The following is a 23,556-nucleotide window of genomic DNA, read 5'->3' as shown; positions in this document are numbered from 1 at the left end:
TCCTGCTCCACTGGCTCCTGACTGTATGACCTTGGCTAAGCCCCTGGATCTCTCTGAGTTTTATTTCTTCCCAGGAAAAGGGGAGGATCCCTCGTGGAAGTGTTGTGAGGATTAAATGAGGTAATTCCAGCAGAGCAGGGAGCCCGGCACCTGGCATGCAGGAAGCGGTGCTGTGGCCTCCAGTCTGGATGGAAGGAGCTTTCACTCACAGGAAACCTGCAACCCGGAGGCTCCTGGTGGCTGGGGCCCTGCCTCCTTCCTTCTACAGACTTGGCCTCAGCACCTGCTACATGCCAGGCCCCGTACTGAACCCTGGGGATGCAGACATGTGGGACAGCCTTCCTGGACCATGTGACTCTGATCTAAAGGAAGCGCTCTAGGCAGGCAGAGAGTGTCTCAGTAGTGAGGCCAGCAGGGAGGGGAACCTGGTGGTGTAGGGACTGTCCCAGGAGGTCTGGGAGCCAGGAGCAGGGACATGGCTCGGCTCACTGTAGCTCCAACTTCTCTGGCTCAAGCGATCCTCCCACCTCAGCCTCCTGAGTAGCTGGGACCACGGGTGTACACCACCACGCCTGGCTGATTTTTAAATGTTTTGTAGAGACAGAGTCTCATTATGTTGCAGGCTGGTCTCGAACTCTTGCCTGCCCTCTTCTCTCCATGCCTGAGATCTATGCAGAAAGGACTAAAGGGAGATGGGACTGGCATTACCACCTATTTTACAGTTGGACAAACTGAGTCCTGGAGGGGACAAGTGACTTGCCCAGAGGAATGCCTCGAGTTGGCCACGGAGTGTGCCAGGTTCCCGGTGCCCAGCCTCAGCCTGACCCTGGGGCCACAGGCGGAGTGGACTGCTCACCCCCTTATTGTTTGGAACCCCCTTGACCCCCGCAGCACAAACAGGCCGGAGGCGAGCATGCACATTCAGGTTTATTTCTTTCCATGCGAAGACACACAGCGGTGTCACTGGTGTAGGCAGTGTGAGGGGTGGGTCTTGATACTCCCTGTGGGTCACAGGGGGAGGCTGGGTTAGTGCCTTAAGCCGGGCCACTGTGTTCATGCAGGTCAGCAGAGCCACTGACCCCTCTGCAGTCCAGGTGGTGTGGGGCAGGGGCTGGGGGACCCTCCGTCCAGGTCCCCTGGCGTCCAGAATGGCTTTCTCCTCCAGGGCCCGAGCTCTCCTCCTGCTCTGTGCTCTGCGGGCCTCCGCCTCCTCCACACACCTCGGGGGCCTCTGAGCTGTCCCTGGCGCCCGAGGAAACTCTCAAGTCATCCTCACCCGCCTGGAAGAGCGCCCTGGCTGTGCCCATTCCTGGGGCATCTGCAGTGGCTTCCCCTAAGCAGGGCCTGTGGGCTGTCCTGGGTTCTGAGTGTGAACAAGCGTGTGTGTGTGTGTGTGTGTGTGTGTGTGGAGGAGTGCATGGTGGAGCCTATTTGTGCGGGTGTGAAAAGGTCTGGGCATGTGTGCGCTCCGAGGGCACCTAGAGTCCCTTCGGGTATCGTGTTCCTCCCGTGACAATCCCTCAACCATCGGTTCGTTTCTCTCCTCTCCCTGGGTTGCTGAGGCTGAGGACCCCGGGGGCCTGCTGGGAAAACACCCATGCATCATCTCCTTCCAGAGCCCGTGCGGGGCCAGTTCCATCGACCTCACGTCTCCCCCGTGTCACGTGACTTCACGAGTGACACAAAGACTCAGTGCTCACACCCTTCCCCCACAAATAGGGGCATCGGTTTTGGCCTCAAAGATCCCATTAAGCAAACCCAACCAGTCCCTTCTGTATGACCAGGAGAGGCTGGAGTTTATTCTGCAGGTGGGGGACGGACGTAGGAACACCAGCTCCAAAGGACCAACCTGGCACCCCTGAGCCCTGCACCCCTGCCCTGCAGCAGTCTCACGGGCTCTGGAAGGCTCAGAGCTCCAGCTGTGCATAGACCCAGGGCCCCTCCCTGCAGACAGAACCTCTGTGCTGACCCTGGGCCTCTGAGGAGGGTGGGGAGATGAACAAGGGCCCTGGAGAGGAGGCAGGAGGGTCCTGATGGGGCACAAAGGATGCTGACTTCAACAGCCTTGGGCCAGCCTGACTGTGGCTGGGAACCCTTCCCATGAAGGCGTTGACTCTGATTGTGAGGTGGGGCCTCCTAGGGCAGGACAGCCTGGAGCTCCTCTCTCCAAGGCCCGGGAGCTGCAGTTGGGGGGGCGGGTAGGCGGGGGCAGGAGAGGTGCCTGTGGCTGGAGCCTGGGCCAGGGAGAAGTCTAGGGAAAATCATGGGCCTGGGACGGGGGAAGAGGCCGAGGACCCCGCTTGGCTCCTTTCGGGGATCCCATTAGGTCCTAAGACAGGCCGTGGCATCCAGGCCCCAGGCTCTGTGCATGCAAGTATATTCCCAAACCTGGTCCCCCTACTCTGCAGACAGGGCCCTTCAGCCGAGCCCTTCCCTCGGTCTCAGGACTGTCAAACAGACCCCCATAAAAACTCTGGCCCACGCCCTTGCAGGTGGCACAAACGCCCCTGACAGTCTGGGACCCCTTGGGAAGTCCCCCAGGAATGATCCCAAAACCTCCTCCAGGGAAGGCCCCGGCTGTTTGTGGATGGCCAGGGGCCCAGGGCCAAGCGCAGAGCATAGGGCTGGGCTGGAGGCCTGAAACCACCACCTGAGACACACCACCGGGGCCCCGAGCTCGCATCCCAGGCCATTGCGGAGGCCACGGCAGGACGAGAGCTCAGACCTCGGCCCTCCCCACTGACTGACCTTGGCCAGGTCTGGTCGGTGCCCCGGGCTACAGCAGAAGTAGGAGGAACAGGCAGACTGGCTTGTCCTGGGAGACATCCTGGGACCAGAGTCCTCTAGAGATGCTTCCGAAGCTGACAGGTTTGGGAAGAGGCATGCGGGTCACACCGTCCCAGCACCTGTCTTCACAGACACGCCTGCCTCTCGGCACCATCACCTTGCAGCGGAGGATGTCAAGTGAGGCGGTTGCCTCCTTCCCGGGAGCTGCACCCTCACGGGTCCTGCGGCGGGTGGCGGGGGTGTCCCGGGCCTGTGCTGAGCACAGCTCCACCTCTGTGCTTGGGGCCCTGGCTGGGATCGCAGCAGGCGTGTGACACGAAGCATGCAAACAGTCTGTTCTCTCCCCGCTTGAGAAAAATACAAAAGATGAGGCCCCACGTCTTTGCTCCTGGTCCACAGACACGAAGGAACTCTGCTGCGTCTCTCCCCGCCGGCGTGTGTCTCGTTTGTGGGGCTGGGTTTTTTCCTCATCCTGGCAGTTTCGCTCTTTGGTAGAACCCGGGAAATTGTGCGAACGAGAAACAAGCCAGAGTGCTGGGGTTGAAATCCCAGGACACGCCCAGGAGAGTAAACCACGTCACCCGTCGGGTTCGCTGAGCTTTCCTTCCTCTCTCCAGGCTTTCCCGTCGGATGGCGGCTGACAATGGGTGACTGGGGAGTTTCCCTCTGAGTTTGTGCTTTTAGAACTTGGGGACAGGGGAATGCTTGACAGTCACCACCCCGGCCTCCCGCGGTGTGTGGGATGTGTGGGTCAGAGGTCTCCTGATGGCCAGGGCCGGCCTCTGCTAGCCCAGCTCCCTGGTTAAGTTTATTTCTTCTGAACTGTAAAGAAAAGAACAGATAAGGCAGAACAGGGCTCAGAACCCTGGCTCTTCAGGTCCCTGATTGGAGGATTTGGGTTTCTGGTTCCCAGTGGGAAATGGTAATAGGGATAAGGCTAAGGATTGGGGACCTCTTTGTTTTGGGGTTCTTGGAGAAACTGAACGCCTGCCAATAAGAAGACTGCGGCCTCGGGACCGGCTCAGAGGTGGGCACTGGGTTAGAGGTGGGCATGCAACCCTAACTGAGCCAATCTGAATCAGTCCTGAGACTTTCGCTAGGTAACTATTGACACTTCTTTCCCTGCTTAGTTACTGGACTGATTAAAATGTGTGCCACTCTGGCCGGGCGCGGTGGCTCACGCCTGTAATCCCAGCACTTTGGGAGACCGAGGCAGGCGGATCACTTGAGGTCAGGAGTTCGAGACCTGCCTGGCCAACGTGGTGAAACCCCATCTCTCCTAAAAGTATAAAAATTGAATTCTACCATATACACTGCTTGCTTCTGGGGTTCCCCGGCTGGCTGTGCGGGGATTTTAGTGTTTACAAAGCACAGTCACATCCATTATCTGGGGTGATGCTTACAAAAGCCTCTGTGCTGAAGGCTCTTTCCTGCCACTTGATACCAGCAAACACTGAGGCTTAGCTAGTCAGGAACCGGCCCGGTCCCAGGCCCATCAGAGCTGAGGCTGGAGCTCCTGGCCGCTGACTCTGAGGCTGTGCACTTTCCACACCCTTGCCATCGATTCACTCTCCAGGCATCAGACAAGCCTGCTAGCCCCTCCCTGCTCGGCCGGTCCCTGCTGGGAACTGGTCGCTTTTCTGGAGTGGGAAGATAAGGCCGGGGCCCCCACCGTCCCTTCTCCTTCCCCCAACCCACCACCTCTGTCCCTGAGGCTGGGTACACCCTTGCGCAGTCCTCCCACCGGGCAAGCTGGCCCCCTCCTCTCCAAGGAGCTGGGTTTCACCTGTGAAGTTGACAGTCACGGCCACCGTGATGATGACAATGCCCATGACGATGAGGGTGATGCTGAGCAGCCGAGCCAGGCGGCCCAGCCTCCGGGCGCCGTCCACGTTGCCCTGTTGCATGCTACTTCGAGACTGCGGAGAGAGCGTGGAGAGACCCCGGGAACCGGGAAGCCTGTCAGCTTCATGGGCCTCAGCAGGCAGCCCTGGGGTGGTCCTGAGCCTGGGCCTCCATCCTGTCCCCATGCCAGCCCACACTCTAGGGGAGAGAAAGAGGGTTCCCCCTGGAGAAGTGGCCGGGGCCTCTTGTGCTGACCCCTAACCACGCCTGTCCCTTACTGGCTGGGGACAGCTGGGAGCAGAACCAGAAAGCCTGGCGCTTCTCAGGGTGGTGGTGGAGGGGGCGGCGGTGGCAGGTGGGAGGCTAGAGACTGAGGGCCTGAGAAAGTGGACCAGCTCCAGGCCAACTGGCAAGAACAGCCAGGCCAGGCCCCCCGGACTCCAGCGCAAGGCTCACTTCTGCAGAGGCACTGGGATCAAAGACAGCCCCTGGGCTCTTCCTACAGCCGACACACCGGCCTCCTGTCCCCCGTGAGCACCCTCCACCCCCACTGCCATAAAAAGAGACATTGTCGGCCGGGCGCAGCGGCTCACGCCTGTAATCCCAGCACTTGGAGAGGCTGAGGCGGGTGGATCACAAGGTCAGGAGTTCGAGACCATCCTGGCCAACATGGTGAAACCCCGTATCTACTAAAAATACAAAAATTAGCTGGGTATGGTGGCGGCGCCTGTAGTCCCAGCTACTCGGGAGGCTGAGGCAGGAGGATGGCATGAACCTGGGAGGCGAAGCTTGAAGTGAGCCAAGATCGCGCCACTGCACTCCAGCCTGGGTGACAGAGCAAGACTCTCTCAAAAAAAAAAAACAAAAAAACTGTCTTCACAGCCTCCATTTCCCACCCAAGAACCACATCCTTGTTCAATCGAGCCCACTTTCCCGATCACACAAAAGCATGAAACGCCTCGTGCTTGCCTGGGGAGACCAGGACTGGGTGGGGCCACATGTGGCTTCCTAGGGGCCCCGTTGTATGTATCACTCCTTCTCAGTGAGCTCTGTTCTTCCTGAACCTAGTGAAAACGGATGAGGGTGAGGACAGAGGTCCTAGGAGGGTCCTGGGGTGACTTGGTAGGAGGTGGGGCCAAGCGTCTCTAAGGGTCCTGTGTCCCTGCCTCCCTAGAACAGGCACACGCAGGAGTTCTCTGATGGTGTGGCTGGTTTCAGGGTCTCAGGGAAGTCTCTTTGTTATTTTATTTTCTGATTATTTGAGGCTCCTGAGTTCAACATGGAAATGCGGTTAAGTATGATGAAGATGATGACGAAGATGATGAGTTTACTTCATGCCAGGCAGCTTGCTAAAGTCTGTACCTAGATTACTTCATTTAGCCTCAGTCACCCTGGGGGTTTGGCAATGCAGCCGCACCTCCCTGAGGAAGAAACTGAACCTCAGAGCCCTGCCCCTTCGTCTCTCTGTTCTCTCTCTGCAGGTGGCCTCCTGGGGTCCTGTTCTCTTCAGTGCTCAGAATTCTAACCAACCTCCACCCAGCCCCGCATTTCATTCCAAGCTCCGTCCGGGACAGTGTGATATCATCACACTCAACCTATGCCTTGTGTCTCTCCTCCTCCTTGCCCAGGCCTGAGCTCCTCCCTCTCCATGATGACTCCTCTGCCCTCTGTGATAAAGCAGGAGCATCACTGTCTTGAACAAACTCTAAGTCTCCCTTGATTAGAAAACCGCCTAAATCCAGCCCCAAAACATCAGCCTAATGGCTAATGTCAGCATAACCAGAAACATGCCAACCCCGAGATGAACCCCTCTCCAATCAGAAACATGCCAACCCTAAGACACCTCCCCTCCGACCAGAGACGTTCCAGCCCATGGTCAACTTTTCCTCACGTAGAAACATTCCAAACCTGTGATAAGCCCCCAGCTTCCAAAACCCTTAAATATCCTTAGTCTGTAAGAGAGAACAGTCCTGACCAAAATTGGCCAGAAGCCCCTCTCCGGTTTACTCTCTGAAATAAACCTGTCTGTGACAGTTGAGCAGCTTTTTTTTTTTTTTTTTGATGGAGTCTTGCTCTGTCGCCCAGGCTGGAGTGCAGTGGTGCAATCTTGGCTCACTGCAAGCTCCACCTCCCGGGTTCACGCCATCCTCCTGCCTCAGCCTCCCGAGTAGCTGGGACTACAGGCACCTGCCAACGCACCCAGCTAATTTTTTGTTATTTTTAGTAGAGACGGGGTTTCACTGTGTTAGCCAGGATGGTCTCGATCTTCTGACCTCGTGATCTGCCCACCTCGGCCTCCCAAAGTGCTGGGATTACAGGCGTGAGCCACTGTGCCCGGCCTGTTGAGCAGCTTTTTATGCTTCTTTCCTTTTTTTTTTTTTTTTTTTTTTTTTTGAGACAGAGTCTTGCTCTGTCGCCTAGGTTGGAGTGCAGTGGCATGATCTTGGCTCACCACAAGCTCCACCTCCCGGGGTCACGCCATTCTCCTGCCTCAGCCTCCTGAGTAGCTGAGACTACAGGCACCTGCCACCACGCCCGGCTAATTTTTGTATTTTTAGAAGAGATGGGGTTTCACCATTTTGGCCAGGCTGGTCTCGAACTCCTGACCTCAGGTGATCCGTCCTCGGCCTCCTAAAGTGCTGGGATTACAGGTGCAAGCCACTGTGCCTGGCCTCTTTCCTCTCAAAGATCCCCCCAGTACCAGTCTCTGTTCTTCCTCACCCTTTCCCCACGTCCCCAATTCACACTGTATTTATACCAGGCTCATGACCCCGATTCACACTGTGTATATTTATACCAGGCTCATGCCCGGATTAACACTGTACTTATACCAGGCTCATGCCCTGATTCACACTATCTGGACTTATACCAGGCTCATGCCCCCGATTCACACTGTCTGTATTTATACCAGGCACTATGCGAGGCCTCGGGATGCAGCGGCATGGAGAAGCATCCGGTTCCTGTTGTCACAGAACTTCCAGCCCACTGGCCGCGTTTGTGATCACACAAAGAAAGGTAAAAATGCAACTGTGGGTAGCATGACAAAGGAGAGGCACGTGGTACCAGGAGAGCTCGTGAAAGGGGAGAACTGGGGAAGACTTCCTGGAGGAAGGACATTTCAGCTGAGATGTGGAGAAGGATGAGCAAGAATTCGATTGTTTCCAAAGGAAGGAGGAGTATCCCAGGCGGAGAGAGCAGCCATGTACGAAGGTGCTGCATGGCAAATGTGTAGATGTTCAAAAAACAGTCGCTGACTGAGGAGGTAGGAAGGACTGGACGGAGGTCAGCGTGGCTGGGGCTGATGGAGGGAGGAGGGCGAGGCTGCAGAGGTGGGCAGGGCCAGGCCAGGCCGGGCTCGAGCAGCACCAGGAGAATGGTCCTTACACCATGAGCAGTAGGGACCGGTGTAGGATGTGAGTCTGGAATGATAGGACTGGATACAGATTTCCAAAACACCGTTCTGCCTGCAGCGTGGGGATCACAGGAAGATGAGTCGGGAGCTGTTGCGAAGGTTCAGTGGGATGATGGTGGCTGAGGCAATCCCAGCTGCTCAGGGTCTTCCACAGAACAAAGTCCAAATGCAGGCCAGCTTTACATTTCCTGTGTGTGTGTATTTGTTTGAGATGGAGTTTGGCTCTTGTTGCCCAGGCTGCAGTGCAATGGCGAGATCTCGGCTCACCACGACCTCCGCCTCCCGGGTTCAAGCATTTCTCCTGCCTCAGCCTCCCAAGTAGCTGAGATTATAGCATCCACCATGCCCGGCTAATTTTGCTTTTTTTTTTTTTTTTTGAGACGGAGTCTCGCTCTGTCACCTAGGCTGGAGTGCAGTGGCCGGATCTCAGCTCACTGCAAGCTCCGCCTCCCGGGTTTACGCCATTCTCCTGCCTCAGCCTCCCGAGTAGGTGGGATTACAGGCGCCTGCCACCTCGCCCGGCTAAGTTTTTTTTGTATTTTTAGTAGAGACGGGGTTTCACTGTGTTAGCCAGGATGGTCTCGATCTCCTGACCTCGTGATCCGCCCGTCTCGGCCTCCCAAAGTGCTGGGATTACAGGCTTGAGCCACCGCGCCCGGCCATAATTTTGCATTTTTAGTAGCAACAGGGTTTCACTATGTTGGTTAGGCTGGTCTTGAACTCCCGACCTCGGTGATCCCAGCCTTCCAAAGTGCTGGGATTACAGGCATGAGCCACTGCGCCTGGCCTACATTTCCTGTTTCATTCTCCACTATTTTCTTCCACAACCACTGGGCCCAGCCGATCTGAGTTGCTCGAGGTTCGAGCGCCGACCTCCACAGGGCTTCGTTCTGGCTATTTCTCCTGCTTCTCCAAAACGCCACGTGTCCAAATCCCTCCATCCTTTAAGGGGTGGCTCCAAGGCCACCTCCTCTGTGAAGCCCACCAAGATTCCTCCAGCTCTGCCAGAGGAATAATAAACCCTGGCACTCTTGGAACATATATCCTGTGCTGGGAACAATGCTAAATGCTGCCACCCATTAGAGCAATTCATCCTCTGCATTAGTCTGCTCTCATGTTGCTAATAAAGACATACCCTAGACTGGGTAATTCATAAAGGAAAGAGGTTTAACTGACTCACAGTTCAGCATGGCTGGAGAGGCTCAGGAAACTTACAATCATGGCAGAAGGGGTGGTAAACACGTCCTTCTTCACATGGTGGCAGGAAGGAAAAGTGTTGAACAAAAGGGGAAAGTCCCTTATAAAACCATCACATTGGCTGGTGCGGTGGCTCATGCCTGTAAGCCCAGCACTTTGGGAGGCTGAGGTGGGTGGATCACCTGAAATCGGGAGTTCAAGACCAGCCTGGCCCACATGGCAAAACCCTGTCTCCACTCAAAATACAAAAATGAGCCGGGTGTGGTAGCAGGTGCCTATAATCCCAGCTACTCAGGAGACTGAAGCAGGAGAATTACTTGAACCCGGGAGGCAGAGGTTGCAGGGAGCTGAGATTGCACCATTGCATGGCTGAGGTGGGCAGATCACCTGAGGTCAGGAGTTCGAGACCAGACTGACCAAGATGGAAAAACCCTGTCTCTACTAAAAATACAAAAAATGAGCTGGGCGTGGTGGCACCTGCCTGTAATCCCAGCTACTCGGGAGGCTGAGGCAGGAAAATCGCTTGAACCTATGAGGCGGAGGTTGCAGTGAGCCAAGACCGTGCCACTGCACTCCAGCCTGGGCAACAAGAGCAGAACTCTGTCTCAGGAAAAAAAAAAAAATCCACCAGATCTCATGAGAACTCACTATCACGAGAGCAACACATGGGGGTAACTGCCCCAGGATTCAGTGACCTCCACTGGGTCCCTCCCAGGACACGAGGGGATTGTGGGAACTACAATTCAGGATGAGATTTGGGTGGGGACACAGCCAAGCCGTATCACCTTCCTAACACTCCAACGAGGCAGGGATTGTGATTAGTCCATTTCATAGACGAAGAGATGGGGGCAGAGCACAGACCATGATGTGGATGTGGTACAAGAAGCTACTGGGGAGGGGGAAAACGCCAGATCAACAAGGGCCCTGGGCCAGGAGCAGTGGCGCATGCCTGTAATCTCAGCACTGTGGGAGGCCAAGGTGGGCAGATTGCTTGAGGTCAGGAGTTCAAGACCAGCCTGGGAAACATGGCAAAACCCCATCTGTACAAAAAATAAAAAAATTAGCTGGGCGTGGTGGCGTGTGTCTGGAGCTCCAGCTACTCGGGAGGCTGAGGCAAGAGGATCGCTTGAGCCTGGGAGGCGAAGGCCGCAGTGAGCCGAGATCATGCCACGTGCTCCAGGCTTGGCAACAGAGCGAGACTCTGTCTCAAAACAAAACAAAAAAAAAAAGTGGGGCGTGGTGGCTCACACCCGTAATCTCAGCACTCTGGGAGGCCGAGGCGGATGGATCACGAGGTCAGGAGATCGAGACCATCCTGGCTAACATGGTGAAACCCCATCTCCACTAAAAATACAAAAAAATTAGCCAGGCGTGGTGGCGGTGCCCGTAGTCCCAGCTACTTGGGAGGCTGAGGCAGGAGAATGGCGTGACCCTGGGAGGCAGAGGTTGCAGTGAGCGGAGATCTCACCACAGCACTCCAGCCCGGGTGACAGAGCGAGACTCCGTCTCAAAAACAAAGGAACAAACAAACAAAAAGGGCCTGACGGTCCCATAAGGGAGTCAGGATTTTGTCCTGCAGGTACAGGGAGCCAATGAAGGATATGAAGTGGGGACAGGATCAGATTTTCATTTTAGGAATGATCTTTCTGACTACTGTGTAGAGTATGGGCTGGAGATTGGGAGCAGACAGTTTCAAAGACTGGAACGAAGTAGAGGATTGAAAAAGAGTTCAGATTTGAGAAGTTCTGAAGGTAGAATCCATGGGTTTTGGTGAAAGGTGAGATGGAGGGTGGAGGAGGAAAGGGACTCGAAGGATTCCAGGGTTCCCGGCTTGGGGCAGGATGAGTGAAGGTGCCCTTCCTCCAGCTGGGAACCAGGAAGAGGGCCGTGCAGTGTTCGGGCTTGGATTTGGGCAGAGGTGGGGAGTGCCACGGGGTGTAGCTGTACTTGGAAAAACCGGCCTCATTGTGCAGGAGTCGTCACACAGGGATGCAGCTGAGGCCATCCCGGGGCAGATGGACAGACAGACAGGACTGTGGGCGAGGCAGATGGAAAGACAGACAGGCCTGTGGGCGGGGCAGATGGAAAGACAGACAGGCCTGTGGGCGGGGCAGATGGAAAGACAGGCCTGTGGGCGGGGCAGATGGAAAGACAGACAGGCCTGTGGGCGGGGCAGATGGAAAGACAGACAGGCCTGTGGGTGGGGCAGATGGAAAGACAGGCCTGTGGGCGGGGCAGATGGAAAGACAGACAGGACTGTGGGCGAGGCAGATGGAAAGACAGACAGGACTGTGGGCGGGGCAGATGGAAAGACAGGACTGTGGGCGGGGCAGATGGAAAGACAGGACTGTGGGGAACACTGACTCATAAATAAAGGGGGTGCTGGGGAAAAGAAGGCTGGAAGGGAGCCTGAGGAGGAGCGAGAGAGGGCGGGAGGGCAGCAATTGGGAAGTGCAAGATGGGAAAGAAGCAGGGAGTGGCTGACAGTGCCCTGTCCCGCATAGGTCAAGCAAGATAAGGACGAAATATCAAACTATTGGCAATGCTGGGTCGTGCTTACCCTTGGCAGGAGGGTTTCAAAGGAGCCCGTGAGGGGATGAGGGGCCCGTGGGGGGAGGAGGGGCCGGTGGGGGAGGAGGAGCCCGAGGGTGGAGGAGGGGCCGGTGGGGGAGGAGGAACGCGCGGGGGGATGGGGGCCGGTGGGGGGATGAGGGGCCCGCGGAGGGATGAGGAGCCCGCGGGGGGATGAGGAGCCTGTGGGGGATGAGGGGCCCGTGGGGGATGAGCCAGTTGTGGGGATGAGGAGCCCGTGGGGGGATAAGGAGCCCGGGGGGGATGAAGAAGCTTAGACAGCATGTGGAGGCAGCTCTTAGGAGCTCACCTGTGGATGCGAAGAGGGTGATGGCAGAGCAAATACAACTGGGTGGACAAAAGGGGTTTCTTTCAGATGGGAAAGGAGGAGAGCTTCAGAGAGGGAAGGGGGATGAGACCGAGTGATGGGTGCTATGATGCCCCCGGGCAGCAGAGAGAGGCTGAGGTCTGGACTAGAGCTCAGGGACGGCCTGTGGACAGAGTGGGGAGGGCAATCTTGTTCTTAGAAATTGGATGAGAGGGCTGGGTGCGGTGGCTCACGCCGGTAATCCCAGCACTGTGGGAGGCTGAAATGGGCAGATCACCTGAGGGCAAGAGTTCAAGACCAGCCTGGCCAACATGGTGAAACGTCGTCTCTACTGAAAATACAAATATCAGCCAGGCTTGATGGCATGTGCCTGTAGGCCTGGCTACTTGAAAGGTTGAAGCAGGAGAATCACTTGAGCCTGGGAGGTGGAGGTTGCAGTGAGCTGAGATCGCACTATTGCACTCCAGCCTGGGTGACAGAGTGAGGCTCTGTCTTAAAAACAACACAACAAAAAAAGAGTTTGGAACGGTCCCTAACATGTAGTAGGTACTCAGTGAATATTAGTGATATTAGCCCTCAGCACTGGGCTCCCTCAACTCCCTCCTCCCTGGCTGCTGATTTTTCCCTTTAGAAATTCATTTCCGGCCGGGCGCGGTGGCTCACGCCTGTAATCCCAGCACTTTGGAAGGCCGAGGCGGGCGGATCACAAGGTCAGGAGATCGAGACCATGGTGAAACCCCGTCTCTACTAAAAATAGAAAAAAATTAGCTGGGCACAGTGGTGGGCGCCTGTAGTCCCAGCTACTCGGGAGGCTGAGGCCAGAGAATGGCGTGAACCCGGGAGGCGGAGCTTGCAGTGAGCCGAGACTGCGCCATTGCACTCCAGCCTGGGTGACAGAGCGAGACTCCGTCTCAAAAAAAAAAAAAAAAAAAAAAAGAAATTCATTTCCACAACTACACTCCACCCCTTTGCCATCCCCCGACCCGACTCCTGCTTTGAAACTCAACTCCTAACTTCCCTCTCACCCTCTCATGCCCTTTGTCTTCTCTGAGCCTGTGGCCGCTTTTCTCTTCCAAGTTTATCACCGTCTCCCTGGTCCTGCTCCCTCCCACCCCAGCCCAACCCTTCGGTGTGTCACCTCAGCCACCTCGCCAGCGTCTTCCTCGCCACCTGGCCCTGCTCTCACGGCAGCTCTGCCATCCTCAGCCTTGGGGTGACCCGATACGCATGTCTGGGAACCTGCACCTACAGCTGGAGCAAATCACACGTGGATGGCCAACAACAACACCCCACAGGCCGACAACAACACCCCACAGGCTGATAACACCCCACAGGCCACCAACAACACCCCACAGGCTGATAACACCCCACAGGCCGCCAACAACACCCCACAGGCTAACACCCCACAGGCCGACAACACCCCCACAGGCCGACAACAACACCCCACAGGCTGATAACAACACCCCACAGGCCGCCAACAACACCCCACAGGCTGATAACACCCCACAGGCTGACAACACCACCCCACAGGCCGACAACACCCCACAGGCTGATAACAACACCCCACAGGCCACCAACAACACCCCCACAGGCCGCCAACAACACCCCCACAGGCCGCCAACAACACCCCACAGGCTGATAACACCCCACAGGCTGACAACACCACCCCATAGGCCAACAACACCCCACAGGCTGATAACACCCCACAGGCCAACAACAACACCCCACAGGCTGAGAACAACACCCCACAGGCCGAGAACAACACCCCACAGGCCGACAACAATACCTCATGGGCCAAAAACACCCCCCAGTCTGATAACAATACCCCACAGGCCGATAACACCCCACAGATCAATAACAGTCCACAGGCAGAAAACAACACCTCACAGGCCAATAACAACACTCCATAGGCTGATAACACCCCACAGGCTGATAACACCCCACAGGCTGAAAACACCCTGCAGGCCGATAACACCCCGCAAGCCGATAACAACAACCCACGGGCTAATAACACCCCACAGGCTGATAATACCTCACAGGCTGATAACAACACCCCCACAGACCGATAACACACCACAGGCTGATAACAACATCTCACATCCGTGGTCTCCAGCCTCAGCAGAGGCCTCGGGCCATTGACCTGTCTGTGCCTGGTCACCTCCTCTCCCTGCTGCCACCAGGCCCCTAGTTCTCAGCAAATGACCTTGGGCCCACATCCCTGGAGGCCTGGAGGGCACACAGCGTGAGCTAGCCCCTTCGCTCTGAGCAGTTCCATCTGCCTCTGCCCTCACAGCCTCTCCTTCAAGCTCCCAGGGACGGGGCATCTTTTTCCTGGGCTCTGGATCCCATCTCTTCACTGCTTCCCAGACCTCAGCTCATCAATCATCCCTCTCCATTTTGCCGAGGCCCTTCCATCTCCCAGTCATCAGGGATCTACGTGTGGCCAAGGCAGTGGATGCCTCCATGCTCACTGAACCTGAGCTGACTCAGAGCTGGCTCCTCCCTCCTTCAGACTCTCTCCTCCCTGGGCGTCTCTCCCTCTTTCCTAGATTTCCTTCCACCTCCTGGAATCTCCTTTTCAAAACGTTTTTCTGTCCACTCCCCTCAGCCCCTCTCTACATGTTAGAGACTCCACATCTCTCATGTCGCTCCAGTTTCTCCCTCCCCTCTACTCCTGTCTCCTCCCCTCCCCTCCCCTCTCCTCCCCATCCCTTCCCTTCCCTTCCCTTTTTAAGGGGAGTTGCGCTTATTTTATTTTATTTTTTTCCTTTTTTTTGTGGAGAATGGGGTCTCGCTATATTACCCAGGCAGGTCTCGAACTCCTGGGCTCAAGCTATCCTCCTGCCTCTGCCTCCCTGAGAGCTGGGATTACAGGCGTGAGCCACCGTGCCCGGCGCCTTCCCTTTTTGAGACAGAGTCTTGCTCTGTAGCCCAGGCTGGAGTGCAGTGGTGCAATCTTGGCTCACCGTAACCTCTGCCTCTGCCTCCTGGGTCCCAGTTCAAGTAATTCTCCTGCCTCAGCCTCCGGAGTAGCTGGGATTACAGGCGCACGCTACCACGCCCGGCTAATTTTTGTATTTTTAGTAGAGATGGAGTTTCACCATGTTGGCCAGGCTGGTCTTGAACTCCTGACATCATGATCCGCCCACCTTGGCCTCCCAAAGTGCTGGGATTGCAGGCGTGAGCCACCGAACCCAGCCCTCTTTAATTTTTTGAGATGGACTCTTGCTCTGTTGCCCAGGCTGGAGTGCAGTCACATGATCTTGGCTCACTACAACCTCTGCTGCCCGGGTTTAAGTGATTCTTCTGCCTCAGCCTCTTGAGTAGCTGGGATTATAGGCATGTGCCACCACGCTTGGCTAATTTTTTTTTTTTTGTTTTTGTTTTTGTTTTTGTTTTTTTTTTTGAGACGGAGTCTCGCTGTGTCTCCCAGGCTGGAGTGCAGTGGCGTGATCTCGGCTCACTGCAAGCTCCGCCTCCCGGGTTCACGCCATTCTCCCGCCTCAGCCTCCCAAGTAGCTGGGACTACAGGCGCCCACCACCGTGCCCGGCTAATTTTTTGTATTTTTAGTAGAGACGGGGTTTCACCATGTTAGCCAGGATAGTCTCGATCTTCTCACCTCGTGATCCACCCGCCTCGGCCTCCCAAAGTGCTGGGATTACAGGCTTGAGCCACCGCGCCCGGCCAATTTTTTGTATTTTTAAAAGAAACAGGGTTTCACCATGTTGGCCAGGCTGGTCTTGAACTCCTGACCTCAAGTGATCCACCCGCCTTGGCCTCCCAAAGTGCTGGGATTACAGGCATGAGCCATCGCACCTGGCCAGAACTTAAATTCCTAGAGCAAGTCCCTGCCGCCTCCCTCTCCCGCAACACCCTTGCAGCCCTCTGCCATGTCAGCCAGACTGTCTACTTATCCGATCCATCTGCTTCCCAAATGTCAACACAGTGCCTGGTTCATAAAAGAGGCACATTCATTCACGGGGCCCTGACTGTCCTCTGCTACTTAGTTCCCTCAACACAAGCAAGTTGCCATTCAGGTCGACTGAATGAATAAATGGTCAGTGCATCCAACTCTGAGAGGGTGTCAGAGCCCCTCTGTCTCTGTCCCTGGCCCTGGGCCCGGCCTCTTCGCCTCTCGCTTGCATTCCTACAAGGGTCCCCTCTGCTAAATATCCAGCCTCATCCCCTCCTCTCACCCTGCCCCAGACCGATCCACCAAAATGGAGATCCAACCACACTCCTCTCGGCTGCAAAGCCTACGACATGCTGCCAAGGCAGAGATGATGCTTGAAGACGTTATGCAAAGCGAACGAGGCCAGGAACACAAGGCCTCGTACTGTATGATTCCATTTATCATTTAATGTCCAGAATAGGCAGATCTAGAGAAACAGAGAGGAGATGAGTGGTTGTTTGGGGCTGGGAGGGTCAGGGATGGAGGGTGATGGCTAAAGGGGACAGGGTTTCTTTCTTTTATTTTTTTTGAGATGGAGTCTCACTCTGTCACTTAGGCTGCAGTGCAGTGGCTGGATCTCTGCTCACTACAACCTCTGCCTCCCGGGTTCAAGTGTTTCTCCTGCCTCAGCCTCCCAAGTAGCTGGGATTGCAGGCACCCGCCACCACGCCTGGCTACATTTTTTGTATTTTTAGTAGAGATGGGGTTGCACCATACTGGCCAGGCTAGTCTCGAACTCCTGACCTCAGGTGATCCACCCGCCTCGGCCTCCCAAAGTGCTGGGATTACAGGCATGAGCCACTACGCCCGGCCAGGGTACAGGGTTTCTTTTGGATATGAGGCAAATGTTCCAAATTGACTGTGGCTGTGGTTGCACCTGTCTGTGAATACACTTTAGATGGGTGCATTGTATGGTATGTGAGTTATATCTTTTTTTTTTTTTTTTTTTTTTTTTTTTTTTTTTTGAGACGGAGTCTCGCTCTGTCGCCCAGGCTGGAGTGCAGTGGCCGGATCTCAGCTCACTGCAAGCTCTGCCTCCCAGGTTCACGCCATTCTCCTGCCTCAGCCTCCCGAGTAGCTGGGACTACAGGCACCCGCCATCACGCGCAGGTAATTTTTTGTGTTTTTTAGTAGAGATGGGGTTTCACTGTGTTTGCCAGGATGGTCTTGATCTCCTGACCTCGTGATCCACCCGCCTTGGCCTCCCAGAGTGCTGGGATTACAGGCGTGAGCCACTGCACCTGGCCAAGTTATATCTCAATAAAGCCATTTCTAAAACACCACGATGCCTTCCCACCTCCCCCGGGAGGCTCCCCGCTGCCATCACCCTGGGGCCGGGCGCGGTGGCTCAAGCTTGTAATCCCAGCGCTTTGGGGGCTGAGGCGGGCGGATCACAAGGTCAGGAGATTGAGACCATCCTGGCTAACACGGTGAAACCCCGTCTCTACTAAAAATACAAAAAATTAGCCGGGCGAGGTGGCGGGCGCCTGTAGTCCCAGCTACTTGGGAGGCTGAGGCAGGAGAATTGCGTGAACCCTGGAGGCGGAGCTTGCAGTGAGCCGAGATTGTGGCACTGCACTCCAACCAGGGTAACAGAGCGAGACTTGTCTCAAAAACAAAACAAAACATAACAAAAAACCCCAAAAAACCATACCCTTTCTCTGTCAGAGCCCCACACCCTCCCGGTGTTGTTCTGAAGCCCTGGGTGTGGCCCGTCTCATTTCACCCCCTCACGGCTCTCTCGTGCAGGCATTACGGTTATGCCCATTTTGCAGACAGGAATGCCGGGGAGAAGAGCCGTTTGAATGACTTTCCCAGCTAATTACCTTAAGTTTATGTCTAGCATGGGTGCTTCTTGAAATATGTCGTAAGAATCTGTTTAAGAGTTCCTTCCCAGCCGGGCGCGGTGGCTCAAGCCTGTAATCCCAGCACTTTGGGAGGCCGAGACGGGTGGATCACAAGGTCAGGAGATCGAGACCATCCTGGCTAACACGGTGAAACACCTTCTCTACTAAAAAATATGAAAAACTAGCCAGGCGAGGTGGCAGACGCCTGTAGTCCCAGCTACTTGGGAGGCTGAGGCAGGAGAATTGCGTGAACCCTGGAGGCGGAGCTTGCAGTGAGCCGAGATTGTGGCACTGCACTCCAACCAGGGTAACAGAGCGAGACTTGTCTCAAAAACAAAACAAAACATAACAAAAAACCCCAAAAAACCATACCCTTTCTCTGTCAGAGCCCCACACCCTCCCGGTGTTGTTCTGAAGCCCTGGGTGTGGCCCGTCTCATTTCACCCCCTCACGGCTCTCTCGTGCAGGCATTACGGTTATGCCCATTTTGCAGACAGGAATGCCGGGGAGAAGAGCCGTTTGAATGACTTTCCCAGCTAATTACCTTAAGTTTATGTCTAGCATGGGTGCTTCTTGAAATATGTCGTAAGAATCTGTTTAAGAGTTCCTTCCCAGCCGGGCGCGGTGGCTCAAGCCTGTAATCCCAGCACTTTGGGAGGCCGAGACGGGTGGATCACAAGGTCAGGAGATCGAGACCATCCTGGCTAACACGGTGAAACACCTTCTCTACTAAAAAATATGAAAAACTAGCCAGGCGAGGTGGCAGACGCCTGTAGTCCCAGCTACTGGGGAGGCTGAGGCAGGAGAATGGCATAAACCCGGGAGGCGGAGCTTGCAGTGAGCCGAGATCGTGCCACTGCACTCCAGCCTGGGCGACAGAGCTAGACTCCGTCTCAAAAAAAAAAAAAAAAAAAAAAAGACTTCCTCCCCGCAGGACTGGAGGCTCTGGGGAATTGGCAACGGTGTCTGGTCAGCACTGTATTCCTTGTGTCCAGCCCAGTATTCATCAGACCTGACTCAAAAACCATAAAATGGGCCGAGTGTGGTGGACTCATGCCTGTAATCCCAGCACCTTGCAAAGCCGAGATGGGAGGATTCCCTGAGGTCAGGAGTTTGAGATCAGCCTGGCCAACATGGCAAAACCCCATCTCTACTAAAAATACAAAAATTAGCCGGGCACAGAGACGGGCGCCTGTAATGCCAGCTACTTGGGAGGCTGAGGCAGGAGAATTGCATGAACCTGGGAGGCGGAGCTTGCAGTGAGCCGAGATCACATCATTGCATTCCAGCTGGGGCGACAGAGCGAGACTTCGTCTCAAACAAAACAAAACAAAACAAAACAAAACAAAACCTTTAAAGAATGTAGAAACAGGCCAGGTTCAGTGGCTCACACCTGTAATCCCAGCACTTTGGGAGGCCAAGGTGGGCAGATCATGAGGTCAGGAGTTCAAGACCAGCCTGGCCAAAGTGGTAAAACCCCGTCTCTACTAAAAATACAAAAATTAGCCAGGTGTAGTGGCGGGTGCCTGTAATCCCCGCTACTCAGGAGGCTGAGGCAAGATAATTGCTCGAACCTGGGAGGCAGAGGTTGTAGTTAGCCAAGATCGCACCATTGCACTCCAGCCTGGGTGACAGAGCAAGACTCTGTCTTGGAAAAAAAAAAAAAAAAAAAAAGTAGAAACGCACGGGGGCAGGTTTCTGTGGTCTTCTCGCCTTAGACTTAGGCTCCCTTTGACAGAGGCAGGTCCTGCCCAGCCTGCACCCTGCCACCCTACCTGGAGATGGATTCCAGCAGCTGTTTTCTCCTGAGCCCTTGGGTGGCTCCCTCCCCAAATCTGGTCTCCCCTCCTGAGGCCTTTCCCTGTAACCAAGAGGTGGGCCCTGCCCAGAGACACTGGCTGCACCCCTGGGTCCTGGCTCTACCTGTAAGCAGTCCCCAGGTACAGCAGGCATCACAGAGAGCTGCCCGGAAGGCCCCTGCCCAGCCCTGCTTCCAGAGCCCATGCCAAGTCCCTCCAGGGCCCCCTGATGTCCTGAAATGTGGTACTAGCTTTGGTGGGATGCGGAAGGCTTCCCTGGTGGGAGGCTGGGCCTCACTGAAGTAGACAGAGTTGTTTGAAGAAATAGGAGCTTTCTCAGAGGACAGCTCCTGGGGGTTCGGTGATGGTGACGCTGCAGGGAGTCCCTCTTGGGAGAGCTGCCCGCCCCCCACCCCCCACCAGTCCTCTGGCCCTGACCAGCCTGGGCCAGCAGTTTTCTGCCCCCTGCCCCTGACCTCACTCTGAAATCATTGCTGGGCCCTGCTTCTCCCTCTCCCCGCCCTTTCATAACTCTCTCTTCTTCCTCGACTTCAAAAGTCACTTGCCAATATCTGCTGACATTTTCTATGAAATCCTTTATAAGTAGCTCTACCCAAATGGCTTGGGTTGGGTACAGTCTAAGACCATTCAAAACCCCATAGACGTGAAGACCCGGCCACATGCCCCTTCCTGGGCATGGCGGGCCATGCCCTCTGGCTCTCACAGTTTTCACTTGTGACCCAGACCTCCCCTGCCGTGAAGACGGAGGCTGAAATCAGCCCAGCTGAGGAGGTGCAGAGGGCTCCGGAGGGAGCTCCACGCCTGGGGAGGAGCAGCCTGCCAGCTCTCCCCGCTTTGTACGCCCCTCGGGGGAACCTGGCCCCGGAGCCCTCAGCCCACTGCAGGGAAGCCGCTGTGACTCTTGGAAACCGGAGCTGGCAGAGGCTGGGAGCATGTCCAGGTGGCCTGGGAGGACACATGGGGCCCTGGGATCCCCGTCTGGTGCAACCTCTGCTGAGACAGCCCTACTCGGTGATGACTCTTTGGAACCGCCCGTCCCTCCTAAAACAGTAAGACCCCCAGCTGGGTATCTTTCTGCCCTGAGGGATGTACCACCAGGCAGCTCCCTGAGTGCCCCTTCCCAGCAGCCATAGGCACAAAGTCAAGCTCTGATGCCCAGAAGCGGAGATGAGAGAACAGAACGGGAGCTCTCCCGGCCCCAGGGCCCCTCTTGAAGGGGAAGGAGGAGGCCAGCGAGGAAAGGAATCTTCCTCAAGCCTCCCACTCCCAGGTGTTTCTTCTCCACACCCTGGGCAGTGTGTTTGGTGCCTGCCCGGGGGACACACAGCCCTGGGCCCAGCCCCCGCCCCTGGAACAAAGAGCAGCACTTACCATGATGGAAATGATGAGGGGGATGAGGTTGAGGGGCCAGACGGGGCAGAAGCAGGAGACGATGGCCAGGATGAGGTAATCTCTGGGGGCTTCTTGGTCTTGGGCATAGGAGGTGGTGGCGACGGAGGACGCCCTCCTTGAGCTGGCCCGGGAGGGGGACCGAGGCAGTGGGGCCTCCAGGTGCCCCTCGGAGATGGCCTTGAAGGGCAGGCCGTGGCCATTCTGCTCCAGGTCCAGAGGCCCCGCGAGGGTCTTGGACAGATTGAGGGTCTTGTCTTCCTTGTCCTCTGCCTTGGTGAGGAGTTTCTCCATCTCCGGCAGGTCCAGGGGTGCGGTGGAGCCTGGCTCCTGTGCTGAAGGAAGCTCGGGCTGCACAAGATTGGCCATGTGGGCCTGGGCCTTGCACGGCTGCAGCTCCAGGCTGGGACAAGGGACTCTGGAGGGACCTCAGTGCACCATTGCCCAGCCCTGACTGAGGGCCTCCAGGTCGGGGGCAGAGGCGTCCCTCAGGCGACGGAGGGCGGGCTGGGTGCTGGAAGGGTTGGGCTGGGCTTCTCAAGGCCAGCTGAGTTCAGAGGCTGTGGCCTGCCTGCTGCCCCTGCGGCGCTCCCAGAAAGATGCTGGAGCCTGCAGCTTCGTTCAAGTTTGAGGCCAACTTTGCTGGTGCTGCTGAGAGCACAGATGGGCAGGGAAGCAACAGAAATCTCAGAGAGCAGAGAGGGGAATGCGCCTCTTCTCAGGGAGGCTGTGTGTGTGTGTGTGTGTGTGTGTGTGTGTGTGTGTGTGCGCACCACACGGCCTCCCTCCCTCTCCCCCTCCTTGGTGATGCTTTTCCTTTTCAATTCCCCTCTCCCCAGAGAACTACCCTGGCAGCATTTTGCTCCAGCCCAGCCCAGCCCAGCCCAGCTCTGCCCTGCCCAGCCCGGCCCAGCTCTGCCCTGCCCAGCCCGGCCCAGCCCAGCCCAGCCCAGAGGGACCTGAGCCAGCCTCCGGTTTCTGTTGCAGCTTCAGGGCCATGCTCTTCAGGGCGGGGCTCTGGATGGGGAGAAAGACGCACCGGGCCCCACGGGGTGTGTCTTCAGCTGTCCTAGGAACTGAGCCCTCTGCTGCTGCTTCCAAAGCAAGCCTGTACTTCTTCTGCTGGGAAATGCTAGACCCTAGACCCCCTCTTGCATCCCACCCAGCCCCTGACCCCCAACCGCTAGGAGCATCCAGGCCAAAGCCTGGCTCCCGACTCCAGAAGGGAAGGGGAGGTGTGAGCACCAGGGCAGCCCCTGGATCCTGCCTGGACCAGCAGGGCCCCTTGAAAGGGTTTCTATGTAGCTCACCACCAGGTGGGGAAGAGGATAAGGGGGAGTGTTGGATCCGCCTCATGCCCATCAGAGCGACTCTGTGGTGTTAAGAGCCGCTAGGTCCGAGCCGTTCTGGGAAGATGCCAGCTCGGAAGGGCCTCAGGCTGTTTGTCCTCTTGGATTCTCCTCTGCGTCTTTGTTCTCTCTGAGGTTTTCTCCCTCTGTCTCTGCCTTCTTCTCTATCCTCGGCATCTCTTTCTCTCTATATCCCTGACGCCTCTCCTTACATGGTTTTACAAGTGTGACCTGGAGCCACCAGGGATGTGTGTGTGTGGTTTGAAAGTGGTTGGGCCGGGCGCGGTGGCTCAAGCCTGTAATCCCAGCACTTTGGGAGGCCGAGACGGGCGGATCACGAGGTCAGGAGATCGAGACCATCCTGGCGAACACGGTGAAACCCCGTCTCTACTAAAAAATACAAAAAACTAGCCGGGCGAGTTGGCGGGCGCCTGTAGTCCCAGCTACTCGGGAGGCTGAGGCAGGAGAATGGCGTGAACCCGGGAGGCGGAGCTTGCAGTGAGCTGAGATCCAGCCACTGCACCCCAGCCTGGGCGACAGTGCGAGACTCCGTCTCAAAAAAAAAAAAAAAAAAAAAAAAAAAAGAAAGTGGTTGCATGAAATAGTTTAAAATCCTACAATCAGGCGGGGTGCCATGGCTCATGCCTATAAGCCCAGCATTTTGGGAGGCCGAGGCAGGAGGATTGCTTTAGCCCAGGAGTTTGAGACCAGCCTGGGCAACATGGAAAATTCCCATCTCTACAAAAAATACAAAAATTAGGTGGGCGTGGTGGTGCATACCTGTAATCCCGGCCACTTGGGAGGCTGAGGTAGGAGAATGGCTTGAGCCTGGGAGGTCAAGGCTGCAGTGACCCAAGATCGTGCTGCTCAAATGGAAGATATGGGGCTGAAAGGACACCTGGAAATGAATAAGATTTGAAAATTCAGCCGGGCGTGGTGACTCACACCTGTAATCCCAGCACTTTGGGAGGCTGAGGCAGGTGGATCACTTGAGGTCAGGAGTTCGAGACCAGCCTGGCCAACATGGTGAAACCCCGTCTCTACTAAAAATACAAAAA

At 56.1% G+C, this 23,556-nt stretch overlaps 1 protein-coding gene across 1 annotated transcript; it reads right to left on the bottom strand.

The window, feature by feature from the left end:
* Positions 1-914: 914 nt before the first annotated feature.
* TRARG1 (trafficking regulator of GLUT4 (SLC2A4) 1) lies at positions 915-21,605 on the bottom strand. Its single transcript, XM_005582424.5, has 3 exons — positions 21,132-21,605; positions 4,574-4,706; positions 915-3,609 (listed from the first exon to the last, which is right to left on the bottom strand). Exons 1-3 carry the CDS (start codon positions 21,516-21,518, stop codon positions 3,596-3,598), a joined length of 534 nt encoding a protein of 177 aa, XP_005582481.2. The 5' UTR covers positions 21,519-21,605; the 3' UTR covers positions 915-3,595.
* Between the last annotated feature and the right edge of the window lie 1,951 nt (positions 21,606-23,556).

This window comes from Macaca fascicularis, chromosome 16 (genome assembly GCF_037993035.2).
Source record: "Macaca fascicularis isolate 582-1 chromosome 16, T2T-MFA8v1.1".
NCBI lineage: Eukaryota > Metazoa > Chordata > Mammalia > Primates > Cercopithecidae > Macaca > Macaca fascicularis.
Note: the sequence above shows the minus strand (reverse complement) of the source record. Positions and strands in the feature narration are given on the sequence as shown.

Bases quoted from the DNA above. Each gene is read 5' to 3' on its own strand.
- TRARG1 (XM_005582424.5), bottom strand. From the start codon at position 21,518: ATGGCCAATCTTGTGCAGCCCGAGCTTCCTTCAGCACAGGAGCCAGGC. The intron at 4,707-21,131 runs GTAAGTGCTGCT...CTCTCTCCGCAG, and splicing joins CCCTCATCATTTCCATCATG to TCTCGAAGTAGCATGCAACA.